Below are 12612 nucleotides of genomic sequence, written 5' to 3'. Positions count from 1 at the left end.
GGAGCGTGACGTCCTCAGGGCCCGGCACCGTTGGGACCCAGTGAAGAAGGTTTTCGAGACGAATGCGGTCACGACGGAGTTCGTGAGACTGCTGGTAATTTTAGTTTCTGATCAATTTGGCTGCACGTTAGTCATATTTGTAAACGATCCTTGTGCCTTTTGCAGAGAGAGTAGCACAGGATTGCGGCCAAAAGTTACTCACCATCTGAGGCGTTGGCGAAGCCCAAGTGGGACACTCCATTCAACCGGGCGTTGAACATATTGAAAGGACTCCCGGTGGAGACTCGACCGTCGTATGGACGCATGCACGGTGTCGTAGACGGCTCCACGTGGAAGAAGTACTACCATGAGACCACGGAGGAGAGAAAGTAAAGACGGAGGTTAACTGAAGAAAACATTGACAAGAAGGTTGAGATTGCAGTTGAGAAGAAATCATCTGAGACAGTCGCAACAACGGTAGCTGCCGCAAAACAGGTGCTTGTAGATATGTCTACTACCTTGGTTCCGGCCGTTTTCAATTGGAGCAGGCAAAATCCAGAAAAAAAATGCAGCAGACTTTCCCCTTGCTGACTTCTTCGGGAGCAGCTCGACTAGCGTTGCAACAGCACCTGCTCCTGCACCGGCTCCCGCACCGGCTCCCGCACCTGCTCTGGCACCAGCTCTCGCACCTGCTCCGGCACCGGCTCCGGCACCGGACGTGCTCGGCGGTGCTTTGTCTTTGGCTGAGCTCGACGCCCTCACGGTATCTGTCACACCGGCCCCCTTCCATAAATGTATAATCTCCCGTTTTCGTTGCCTTTCGGATGTCTCACATCACAGACTTTTCATTGCAGGATGACGAAACCCCGTGCACCATATTGTACACCATCGGCGACCAGAAGGTGGACGTGGGGAAGGCGACGATAATGGAGCCAAAGGAACCATTGTTCCACAGACGGCCGATCCCCCTGGACGTATTCAAGGTTTTCGTGGCCAGTGTCAAACCGGGCCACGAGAATTTGGCTCCTCTGGTACTAGTGGGGGATGACGACGAGACCCCGCGTCGGCTTGGTGATTGTTGCAATGGATGGGTCCTGTTGTGGCCAAAGAGTCTGCTTCGTCTGGAGGCGGCCGGGAGCACACCCACGAGCATGCAGTTAGGTATGAACATCAACACCTCACCTACCCAATTAGCATCGGCTGTCGTGCTGGGTGATAGCGGAGGGGTGAGGAAGAGGCTCCATTAGTCGCTGGCGACGTCGCCATAGATGAGGATGACGATGACACTCAACAGTATGTCAATACTGGCGCCTACTTAGATGAGGATGAGCATCATGAGTCGGTGCTGAATTGCCGCCTCCGGAGTCTGAACGTATTATGGACAACCTTCCGGTAGTAAATAAGTCTAGGAAGAGACCGAGGAAAGGCAAAAAGCTGCTTCTATGATCCAGCTGCCTCAGCAGCCTCGGGTTCAAGACCGTATAGATATCCCCGGTGCGGCAAAATGGCATATCCCTGGTCAACCAATCCTACCTAAAGTAGCGCTAGGGGCCAGATTGGGCGATTTAAGGAGACTTCATTGATGATGTGTTGCGGATAGAGAAAGGCCTCATCGCCTAAAAAATCCAGGATACCCACTCTACGTGGTTAACGTGCCATGGCAATTGTCGTATGTCGACACATTCCCCGCGGAGAAGTTCTTCCTTCGATTCGATTATATCTTCGACATGTTTCACTTGAAGAAGCTGGATTTTACGTTTGTCCGCCTTTATGCCTTGCACATGAACTACCTTATCGGGGTTGGGCAAATACCTCATATCTGTGTCGCTGACCCGTACTTCATGCACGAGGGCTTCTTGGGAGTCTGCGCAGAGCACCATGAATACACGAGGGAATACATCGCCAATTTCATGCTCGCCAATAAGGACAAGGAGGCGATTCTCGTGCCTTATCATCCCCTGTAAGTCATCCGCACGGATATCCTTCCTTTGATTTCAATCGTTCATTTGCACGGTGGAGGCTAATTAATTTGAGGTGTACTTATTTTGCGCAGCGACGGGGGCGCCGTCCTCATCATTGTCTACCCCCGATACTCCCATGCTCTTTACTTGGACTCGTCGAAGAATATTAACAAAAAGGATTACACCCACATCAAGTCTGTTGTCGACAGTGCTATGTTTTACTATGGCGCACGGGGTGGAGAGGTCAAGGACAAGAAGAAAAGGGACGGCAGGCCCGCCTTCGGCCATAAGACCGACTTCTGCTGCATCCAGCAACCGAGTGATTCTCTTAATGATGGATTCTATGTCCTACACCACATGCTGGAGTACAGACGGGATCACCAGAATCTTCGCATGTCACCTAGATCCGGCTATGCCCATATTCTGCAATGGGCAAAGAACTTAGGAGATATCGAGGATCATCGACTTCGAGCTGAGTCCTATCACATCTAGCGCGAACTTGTCCAAATCATCATGAAGGAGGTCGTCGGAAAAATAGGGATGTTCTACGAAGAAGGACAAATGTCGCGGGAAGACGTCCGAACACGCGTAGCCACTCAGCATCTCGACCTGAAGCCTTTCACTAAGCTTGGGGACTATCTCCCTGACTTGGATGGATGGCATGACATGTTGGAGTGATTGTCGATATATGACAATGTGTCCGTTTAGTCCATACTATATGTATGACAAAACTTTGAGTTATACATGACGAAACTTTATTTGTGATGTAATTAAACCCTCCTCCTCGACTAGCGAAGATCACTCTAGTTAGGGCATTTTGGGTACGATGAACTTTGTTATTTATGCTTATAATATGTTGCTTCTATTTTTGCCAAGTCTGTCTCTTTCTGTTGCTCAACTATATATGTTGTATATCATCAACTCATGTGACGATGTAGGTGTATAGATCATCGATGGCGAAGAAGTGCTACGCCAGGAGTATACAACGAGTGGCCGGAATGTCAAGTCCAAGTGTACCGGTTTCCGGTTTCCGAGCGACAGCCAGTAGTTAGTTTAGGTTCACGCTAATGCGAGAGAGGGATACGAAACTGCATAGTTCTGCTCTCACTCAAAGTGATAGCTCTTCTCACGTACATCATTGTTTAGATGGATGACGATGTAGTTGCAAGTAATCGAGACTTGTATCGCTATTTTTGAGATGATGACGAGAGACCACTTTGTGTTGGATGATGATTATAATGAGGACATGATTTGATGAGACTATTTGTATGTATATGCTATGATTACATTTGTATGTGTATGATATGCTAAAGATTATTGTATAAAGCCTATTCAAATACAAAACAAATATGTAGAAAAAAAACAGAAACTAATAAAACTAGCAGTAGCGAGGGGAACAAAGTTAGCAGTAGCGCTCTCTTACCAGTAGCGCTTCCTGCTAAAAAGCGCCGCAGATATTAGCAACAACACTCTGCACTAGAGCGCGCTACTGCTAGCCATGTATAGCAGTAGCATGGGACGACAGGCGCTCCTGCTACACGTTAGCTGTAGCGCCTTATCAGTAGCGCGTCGTCCCGCGCTACTGATAGGCAAAATACCCGCCCTATTGCTAGGGTTTTCCTAGTAGTGTTAGTGTAAATTGGTCACTTGGCTTACGCCACTGTACACCGTGTGTAAACCCGCGGTGCACTTTGACATGTGCCTCAGCGTACTGCCACATACGGCGTGACACCCCTCAAAAACTCTCGGCCTTCAGGGGTTAAAGCCGAGTGTTTTAGAGGGCCGCACGATGAATAGACGTGCCACGTGGTCGTGGTCATTGCAATTCGCAAAGCCGTGATGGGGTCGTACATAATCCGTGGGACATGCGTGTACGCTGTGTGCCTTCAACAACACACACACACACGGCATAATGCATGCTGGCAGACGGTTGTTCACACGCAATGCCGGTGGTATGATCGTCTGGATTCCGATACCACCATTAATGCACGGATAACGCCCACAATTGTCATTCACCTACCTCGCCTACAAATACGAACCTCCTCCGCTACCTGCCCCGAGGTCGACGCCGGCCGCGCCTCCACCACCAAGCCTGACGCCAGCGGTCGAGAGAAACCACATTGCCCGAGGTGAGAGATCTTCCATTTATCCTTTTTTCCTACTAATTAAGTTTTGTCATATGTAAGTATGATTATTTCATATAGGCATATGATAGTCTTCACAATGGATTCTAGTTTAGGTTAGCTTGAATTAATGATATATAGGTACGCAGATCAATTATATATGATAATTAATCTTTTTGATACGGATTGATCGAGATATATATGTGGATGATATGGATCTAGCTAGTGAGATAGATAGGTTTAATTTTAATGTAGATAACCAGTCACAATAATCAGTCATATATCGATGATTTTAATTTTAATGACGGGTGTCGCCCTGTGCAGGTCACAAATTTAACCCTTCATTCTTTAGTGGTTGTCACAGAAAATGACTGACCCAAATTACATAATTAGTCACCCGATACCTAGCCACCCCCATATTATGCCAATTATTGTCCAAATATTTTTCGACTAAACAATAAATAAATACAATATATAATATATATATTTTTACGAATGAAATACAATATATAATATGTTCTTACAGATTTACAATATATTACGTTATTTCACTTATATGTTTTTAGAAAAGGAGGAGGACCCCCGTCCTCTGCATCTGGACAATGCATGCAGCCACTTTATTATTTATTCACACAAGACCTTACAAAGTCATACAATAGTAAGACTAAAGTCACCGTCTAAACAACATCTGTCGCTACTCCTATCTAGTTGATGAAGGGATGATGATACTCTGGGCCTAATACCAAACAAACATCGCAGACAAACCTAACATTTAAGACCTGAGGTCCCAACCAGAACGCCTGCCGGTTATATGGCACCCACCAGTCCGGCGCACTCCTCAACCAGGACGTCTGCCGGGTATGAGGCCGCCGCAGCCACCTGCCACCACTCCATCTATTATTTCACTTATATTATATTCATGTTTCATACAATTAAATATTGCAATCGTTGTTTTGGTTTTTCAACCGTTAACAAACAACTGCATTGGAGATGTGTTCCATCGTTTTTAAACGGAGTACTTCCAAGTGCACATCGTACCCAGCTGGTAGTTGGCAGCAGACCAGCCGTGGTAAATGCACGCTGTGTAATAAGAGAGAGGACGGCGAGGTGTCAAAAAGAAAAAGGTGAGACGGCAAGAGGATGTCATTCCTCCGGCAAGAGCCGGCGGCGCCAGCATGGTTCCTCTCGTTGGCCTTCCTCGGCACCCTTTACGCCTCTGCAGTCTCGTTCCGGCTCCTCGCCTACCTCGCGCTCTGCTTACGCCGGCCGAAGGACCTCCGCCGCCGCTACGGCGCCTGGGCCGTTGTCACCGGCCCGACGTCCGGCATCGGCCGGTCCGTCGCACTGGAGCTTGCCAGTCGAGGCCTCAACCTCGTGCTCGTCGACCTCGACGCCGACAATCTCCGGGAGATCTCCAACACCATCAGATCTCACCACGCCGTGCAGACCAAGACCGTGGTGTTCGACCTCTCGCTCGTTTCCACCGCCCAAGGTAATTAAACTTCTACTGTACTGCTCAAGCTCGGCATAGGAGCAAATAGCAACGAGTCGCTTCATCACTCTCATTATGGGCGCCGCCGGCAGGTGACGAGGCGCTGCGGCGGCTCCGAGAGGCCGTGGCGGGGCTGGACGTGGGAGTGCTGGTGAACAACGCCGGGGTGGCGAAGCCGGGCGCGGTGTACCTGCACGAGGCCGACGTGGAGGCTTGTGTGAGGTTGATGCGGATGAACCTGTGGGCGGTGACGGAGGTGACCGCCGCGGTGCTGCCGGGGATGGTGGAGCGGGGCAGGGGCGCCGTCGTCAACATGGGCTCAGCCTCGTCGGAGGCCATCCCCTCCTTCCCCCTCTACACCATGTACGCCGCCACCAAACGGTATGTCTTACACAACCGGAGCATTTCGGTCGAGCAAACTTAATTCCTGTGGGCTCACAGGCGAGACTGTGAGAGTGGTTCATTCCCAACAGGTATGTTGCGCAGTTCTCCAGGAGCCTTTACGTTGAGTACAGAAGCGAAGGGATCGATGTGCAATGCCAGGTAATATATATTGCCCGTTACATGTTCGACGCATAGTTAGCTTCATCTGAGAGTCCCTTTGATTCGATGGATTTCCATGCAAAAATTGGAGGATTCTAATTCTTATGAACTTTTCATACACGTTCATTGTTCGATCATACTCCCTCCATTCCAATTTACTCATCGTGGTTTTAGTTCGAATATTGTAATCCGTATGATTTATATTTCGTCATTGCTACGGTAGAAGAGAACGGGAAAAGCTGACAGTCAGCAGGTCTGTTCGGTGGAGCGGTGGGAGGTAGGCTTGAGAGCTTGTGTAGGTGGGGTATTACCGTATTAGTGACTAGTTGTTCTTTTTTTCTTGTAGTGTTTCGGGCCTAACGCCCGCATTGTAAATCCTGGACGGGTCTCTTCACCCCGAAAGTCTCCTTCTAATTCCGAGCTCATTTGTGTCAAGGATACACCCTGGGAGGTGTATCAATATCATAGAAGAAGAGACCAAAGATGGTCGAGACAACGCCAAGAAGCTACAAGATACAAACACGACGCCACACGGATTACAACACAACCCACACCTGCCAAACAACAAAAGACTCGTCTTGCACGACCTCCCGCCATGAATGTCGAAGAGGGGGTACACCGAGCTACAAAGCCGCGTCACGACCGAAGATGAGAACATCTGACCGATTCCACTCCAAGAAGGCACAAGCTAACGCACCGTCCGCCCGTAGCGCCTAAGAGTCGGCGAGTGGACGGCGGGACCAAACCGACCGGGGGGTGGGGGGCGTCGGCCAAGAGGCGCATAGGACGATGTACATAGCACCTTGGAAGCCCACGCCCTCAGCGGCAGACAACACCGACTCCAACTAGTATCAAGGGCTCTCGAGCCACCAAAGCGACGCCTTCAAGAGGGAAACAACGCAGCCGCACCGCCGTCGCCCGATCCGAAGGCCGGACCTAGGGTTTCCCTGGTGCTCGAGGCGGGGAAGAACGGGCAGTGCCATGACGACGCCTCCAAGGAGGTGACGGCGCCCACGGGCGTCGCTGTCGTCCGCTTCATGCAGGGCTTTAGCCCAGCCCTGCCATCGACCCCAACGCCCATGAACAGCAAGGAGCCAGCTTGACCTCACCGCCGACGAGAGGCGAGCCAGGATGCTGTCGGCGGAGCGGGAGGCGCATACCACCGTCTCACCACCACCAAAAAAGGGGCTAGACGGTGAGGATCCAGCCCGCCGTCGCCTGGCCGACCGCCGGCACCACCATGGTGCCGAGCAGCAGGCGCCGTCAGGCTCCACCGGGTCTGCCTGTAGCCACGGCCCAGATCCGCCGGCCCGCCCAATCCCATCTGGGCCGCGCGAGATCGGAGCTCCTGGCCGCAGTAACAGGGGCGCATCCGCCGCGGAGAGGCCGCGCCTCCGCTATCGCCGCCGGCCCATGCTCTCCGCCGGGATCCCGTTGCGCCACGCTGTTGAATCGCCGCCGAGCCATGCGCCGCCGTCGCTAGTAGAGAATGTGGACGCCGCGCGCGAGGGAGAAGGCCCCGCCGCCGCAGTCGCCGCCCAGGCTTTGCCCGACGGGACCTCTGGCGGCGGCGGGAGGGAGAGGATGTGGGGTGGTGGGGCGGAGGCCGGCGGTGTGGTTTCCCCCCGTGTCGCCTAGGGTTGGCGATGCAGGGGTGGGGGAAGGAGCGGGGGTCGCTCGATCGCTCGTTCACATACAGGGAGTTGGAATCGGTTCTTCCGAGCTCATTTGAGCTCGGGTCAAAAAAAGGGTAAAAATGAAAAAGAATCATTTTTTTGTGATGCCAACTTTGAGAAATGCTTTGAGTGCCTGCTAATTTTCATCATGAAATGAAAATTGTGGAAGTCATGGTAAAAAACAAAATCAGTACTCCACAATGCTTTTGTAAAGAGCATTTTTGGAACACCGATTTGTTTTGTTTTTTTGCCACAATTTTCATGAATGTCATTTCATGAAAAATTGTTGCAAGCAAACAAAACATTTGTCGAAGTTTGGCAAAAAAAGTATTTTTTGATTTGTTTACTTTTTTTATTGTCCATCAGGGAGCATTTGAGCTAGGGAGTAGATACTCCACAAAGTCCCTTTCTAATCCTGAGCTCATTTGAACTCAGGGTGAATAGTTAAATTCAAAAAATGGAAAATAAATCTGAATTATTTTTTGTGAAAACTTTCACAGATGTTTTGAGTGCCTGCTAATTTACATGATGAAATGACATTCATGGAAGTCATGGCAAAAAAAATCAGTACTTTAAAATGCTTTTGTAAATGTATGATATGGATGGTTATGTGTATTCTAGAAAAAAAGGGTACTACATTTTGTAGGAAAATTTACATCCACTCTGAACTTATGTGAAGAAACAAATGTTTTTCCTGCATAAAATCAAACGATCATAAAATCATGAATGTCATGACACTCTATTCATGTGCTTTTTTATTCTTGTGTTTCAGCAATTATGTGAATCAATGAGGCCCTGGATTATTTCCCTATATAGAGATGATTGTCCAATGACTAGAAGAAATCCATATTATTGGAGAAGTACGTATAAACTATTGGAATAAAAAATCTACTACCTCTGTCTGGGTTTATTGGGCCCCTTCGTATTCTGGGCTAGACTTTGATAATCGATAGACTACTAAAATATAAAGTATATATTATAAAAAATACAGAATATGTCACTCCAAAGGACAAGAAAGAGTTTAAAATACATATTAAAGAGATCTGAAATTAGGAGCAATAGGAGAAAGTAGAACTGACATAGGTCTTTATGAGACATCACTAAGGGCATGAATTATGCTACAACGTGGACAGCTGCTCCACCGATCCATGTCAGATAAACATCCGATGTGGAAGAGAGAGAGAGAGAAAAAGTAGTGTTGTCAGAGTAAAACGGTCTCTTTTTTTGCGGAAAAACTTTCAATCTATTCATCTTCAATCATGGCAGTACAACGAACACCAGAAATAAAAATTACATCCAGATCCGTAGACCACCTAGCGACGACTACAAGCACTGAAGCGAGTCGAAGGCGCGCCGCCGTCATCACCCCTCCATCACCGCAGGCGGGCACAACTTGTTGTAGTAGACAATCGGGAAGTCGTCGTGCTAAGGCCCCATAGGACCAACACCCCTGAACAGCAACAGCCGCTGATGAAAAATAACGTAGATCGGAAGGATCCAAACCGAAGACACACGAACATAGACGAACAACCACGAGATCCGAGCAAATCCATCAAAGATAGATCTGTCGGAGACACACCTCCACACGGCCACCAACAATGCCAGACGCACCGCCGGAACGGGGGCTAGGCGTGGAGACCTTTATTCCATCTTCAGGGAGCCGCCGTCGTCTCGCCTTCCTGAGTAGGACACAAACCCTAACAAGATTAAAAAAATGACTAAAAACGGAGCCCTCCCGCCGGCCCTTGCCATGATCCACTGCGCTTCCATGGCCCTAGGGCCACTGGAGACGAGGCGGACCTGCGCCGGCGCCGGCGAGAGGCACAGAGTAAAACGGTCTCTTGTAGAGGAGTCCGTCGCCTCGCTCAAAAGTGAAGGGAGCAATGTGCTGCATGTGTGAAGGCCCACTGATAAAGTAAGAGAGAGAGCTAGGAAAGAAAAATTAAGTGTGGTCCAGTGATGCAGCGTTGGCAGCTGGGGCAGCACCGCGTTGGCAGCTGGGGCAGCATCAAGGTGCTGCCCCCATTGTACATGCCCTAAGATAGTTATAAGCAAATAAATAAAGAGACATGATGACAACATTGTAGAAGATGCCTATAACATTGCAAGCAAACAATATGGGGTTGATAGAATACAAGGAAGCAAATATTTTTCAAAATTCAAGTTAACACACTGATTTTTGAGTAAAAATGGTAGAAGAATCTTTTACATGTCCTCAAGTGCTCCTATAAAGAAATAAAAGAGCGTGTAGATCTCTTATATTTCTTTACGGAGGTGTACATCTGTGGCTTCTGACATTCTTTGAACTTAAAAAAAAAAGAATAACGCGGTGCATTGTCATACTTGCATTCTGTGCATAAATGCGCTCTCGCTAACTTTATCTCGTGCAGGCTCCGTTCTACGTGGCGACCAGGATGGTCTCGATTCTGGCGGAGAGCGGGCGGGCCGGGCGCCTCTTTATGCTCCTCATCGCGCCGACGCCCGACGCGTACGCGCGTGCGGCGGTGCGCTGGATCGGCCACGGCCCGCCCCTCTGCGCCCCCAACCTCGGCCACCAGCTCCTGTGGTGCCTCGCCACCGTCCTGCCGGACTTCGTCCACGACTGGCTCCGCATGCGCGAGCACCTGCAGCACAGAGCGGTGGCTCAGAGGGCGCCGAGACGTCGCGCCGGCGTGCCAACAACTCTCAAGTGAATTCCTGGTGTTCTTGTACGATGTGTCTGTTCCACAGACCGCGCGTTCTGGTGTTCGAATTACTGAACTCCCAATTAAGTGAATCATGTAAGCGTATTTTGCAGAGGACATGCAATTATTTGTCCACGTACCGCACCTTCACCGTTCGTTAATTAGTTGCATTCAACATTTACTGTTTGACAAAGAGCCGTACAATGCAAATGTTGCACAAGTGTTTAGGAAAAGGTAGTTGATTCTCCCTGATGCAGAGCCTTGGGGTCATCCCTTTTTTAAAAAAATGATTATTTTTCGTTTTGCCAAAAAAACTATCGGAGAGCACTGCCTTTTCTTACGGTTTCTTTTTCTTGGACAATAACACTGCTAGTATTTCTTAAAGAAGCACTTGCCTTTCCTAAATATCACATACACCACATGTACACAGTCATGCTGGCTACTGAGTACCGGAGTCATTGAAACTGCATGCGAGTTTGACGATGATCATGTGTTCTTCTTGCTATCCATAGATCACTACACGAAAAACATATTTTGCCTTGTATTTCTCGATAGTCGAGTGTAAATTATCGACAACTCAGCTTACGCCACTCTACACTATGTGTGAACGCCGCGGTGCACTTTGACATGTGCCTCAACATACTGCCACGTACGGTGTGACACCCCTTAAAAACTCTCGGCATTAGGGGGTTAAAGCCGAGTGTTTTAGAGGCCCGCACGGTGAATAGCGGTGCCACGTGGTCGTGCTTGTCGCAGTTCACAGCGCCGGGACGGGTTCATACTTAAGCCGTAGGCCATGCGTGTATGTCGTGTGCCTTCAACGACACACGCGGCATACTGCATGCCGGCAGACGGTTGTTCACACACAACGCCGATGTCATGATCGTCCGGATTCCAATACCACCGCCAATGCAGGCATAACGCCCACAATCGTCGTTCACCTACCTCGACAATCCTCCCCTCGCCTACAAATACCTTCCTCCTCCGCCGCCACCTGCCCCGAGCTCAACACCGGCCGCACCTCCACCACCAAACCCGACGCCAGCGGTCGAGAGAAACCACATTGCTCGAGGTGAGAGATCTTCCATTTATCTTTTTTCCCTACTAATTAAGTTTTGTCATATGTAAGTACGAATATTTCATATAGGCATACGATAATCTTCATAATGGATTCTAGTTTAGGTTAGCTTGAATTAATGCTATATAGGTATGCATATCAATTATATGTGATAATTAATCTTTTTGATATGGATCGATCGAGATATATATGTGGATGATATGGATCTAGCTAGTGAGATTGATAGGTTTAATTTTAATGTACATAGATACTAGAGTTTACAACAATACTAGAAGGGTTAGGCGCACTTCTGCTGCATCGTTGGTGTCGTTGGAATTCTTAAAGAAACACTGTTTTAAAATATAAGATGTATTACTTTTTGTAAGTCAAACCTTTTAAGTTTGATCAAATTTGTAAATATATCAAAATTCGTAATATCAAATCGCTATGATTTGCTTCGTCATGCAATGAATTTTCATACTCTTTTTGTTTAATATTGTGGACACTACAAAAAAAATACACTTCCGTGATAATACGTGTTTGTCACAGTAGGTCGTGTTTTTTGTCATGCATGTACATCCATGACAAATTTATGACAGAATCAAGATAGTCATACCTGTACTGTCGTAGAAGTGTTCCATGACATTACCAAAATTATCATCACGGAAGTGTTCACTTCCATGACGATAAATCGCGCATCACAGAAATGCTTTCGTCAAGGGTGACCGACACGTGGCATCCACCGTAACAGAACGCCGTTAAGCTATCGGATCGGATTTTGGATCGATAACCCGTTAACAGCCCCGACCAATGGGAAATATCCACGTGTAAAATTCTGATTGGCCGAAGGGAACACCTGTCAGCCCGTCAGTGGGCCAGATGTCGCCCGACCATTGGAGGAGACATGCCTATGGTACGTCGACACGTGGCTGGGCCCAACAGAGGCCCATATAGGTTAAAAAGGCCGGCCCAGTCAAAGGCCCGTAGAACTTAATCAGGTACTAGTGGGCTAGCCCAATAACGACCTGCTTAATAAAGGCCCATTACAGTCCGAAACCAGATCTGGCCCGTTAATTGTTTGCCCAATATTTGGGCCC

The 12612-nt window shown here is 48.6% G+C and overlaps 1 protein-coding gene across 2 annotated transcripts; it reads left to right on the top strand.

The window, feature by feature from the left end:
• The first annotated feature begins 5169 nt into the window (after window positions 1–5169).
• On the top strand, window positions 5170–10651 carry LOC119335924 (very-long-chain 3-oxoacyl-CoA reductase 1-like). 2 transcript variants are annotated; one of them, XM_037607967.1, is made up of 5 exons: window positions 5170–5555; window positions 5648–5936; window positions 6029–6098; window positions 8547–8634; window positions 10165–10651. In XM_037607967.1, the coding sequence occupies exons 1-5, from the start codon at window positions 5204–5206 to the stop codon at window positions 10617–10619; spliced, it is 1254 nt and encodes a 417-aa protein (XP_037463864.1). In that variant the 5' UTR covers window positions 5170–5203; the 3' UTR covers window positions 10620–10651. The 2 variants fall into 2 exon arrangements, with proteins under 2 accessions (XP_037463864.1, XP_037463865.1); XM_037607968.1 differs by lacking the exon at window positions 8547–8634 and having other exon boundaries at window positions 10165–10598.
• Window positions 10652–12612: the final 1961 nt, after the last annotated feature.

This window comes from Triticum dicoccoides, chromosome 7B (genome assembly GCF_002162155.2).
Source record: "Triticum dicoccoides isolate Atlit2015 ecotype Zavitan chromosome 7B, WEW_v2.0, whole genome shotgun sequence".
In the NCBI taxonomy this organism is placed as follows: domain Eukaryota; kingdom Viridiplantae; phylum Streptophyta; class Magnoliopsida; order Poales; family Poaceae; genus Triticum; species Triticum dicoccoides.
The sequence above is the reverse complement of the archived record's forward strand: the minus strand, read 5'-3'. Positions and strand labels throughout refer to the sequence as shown.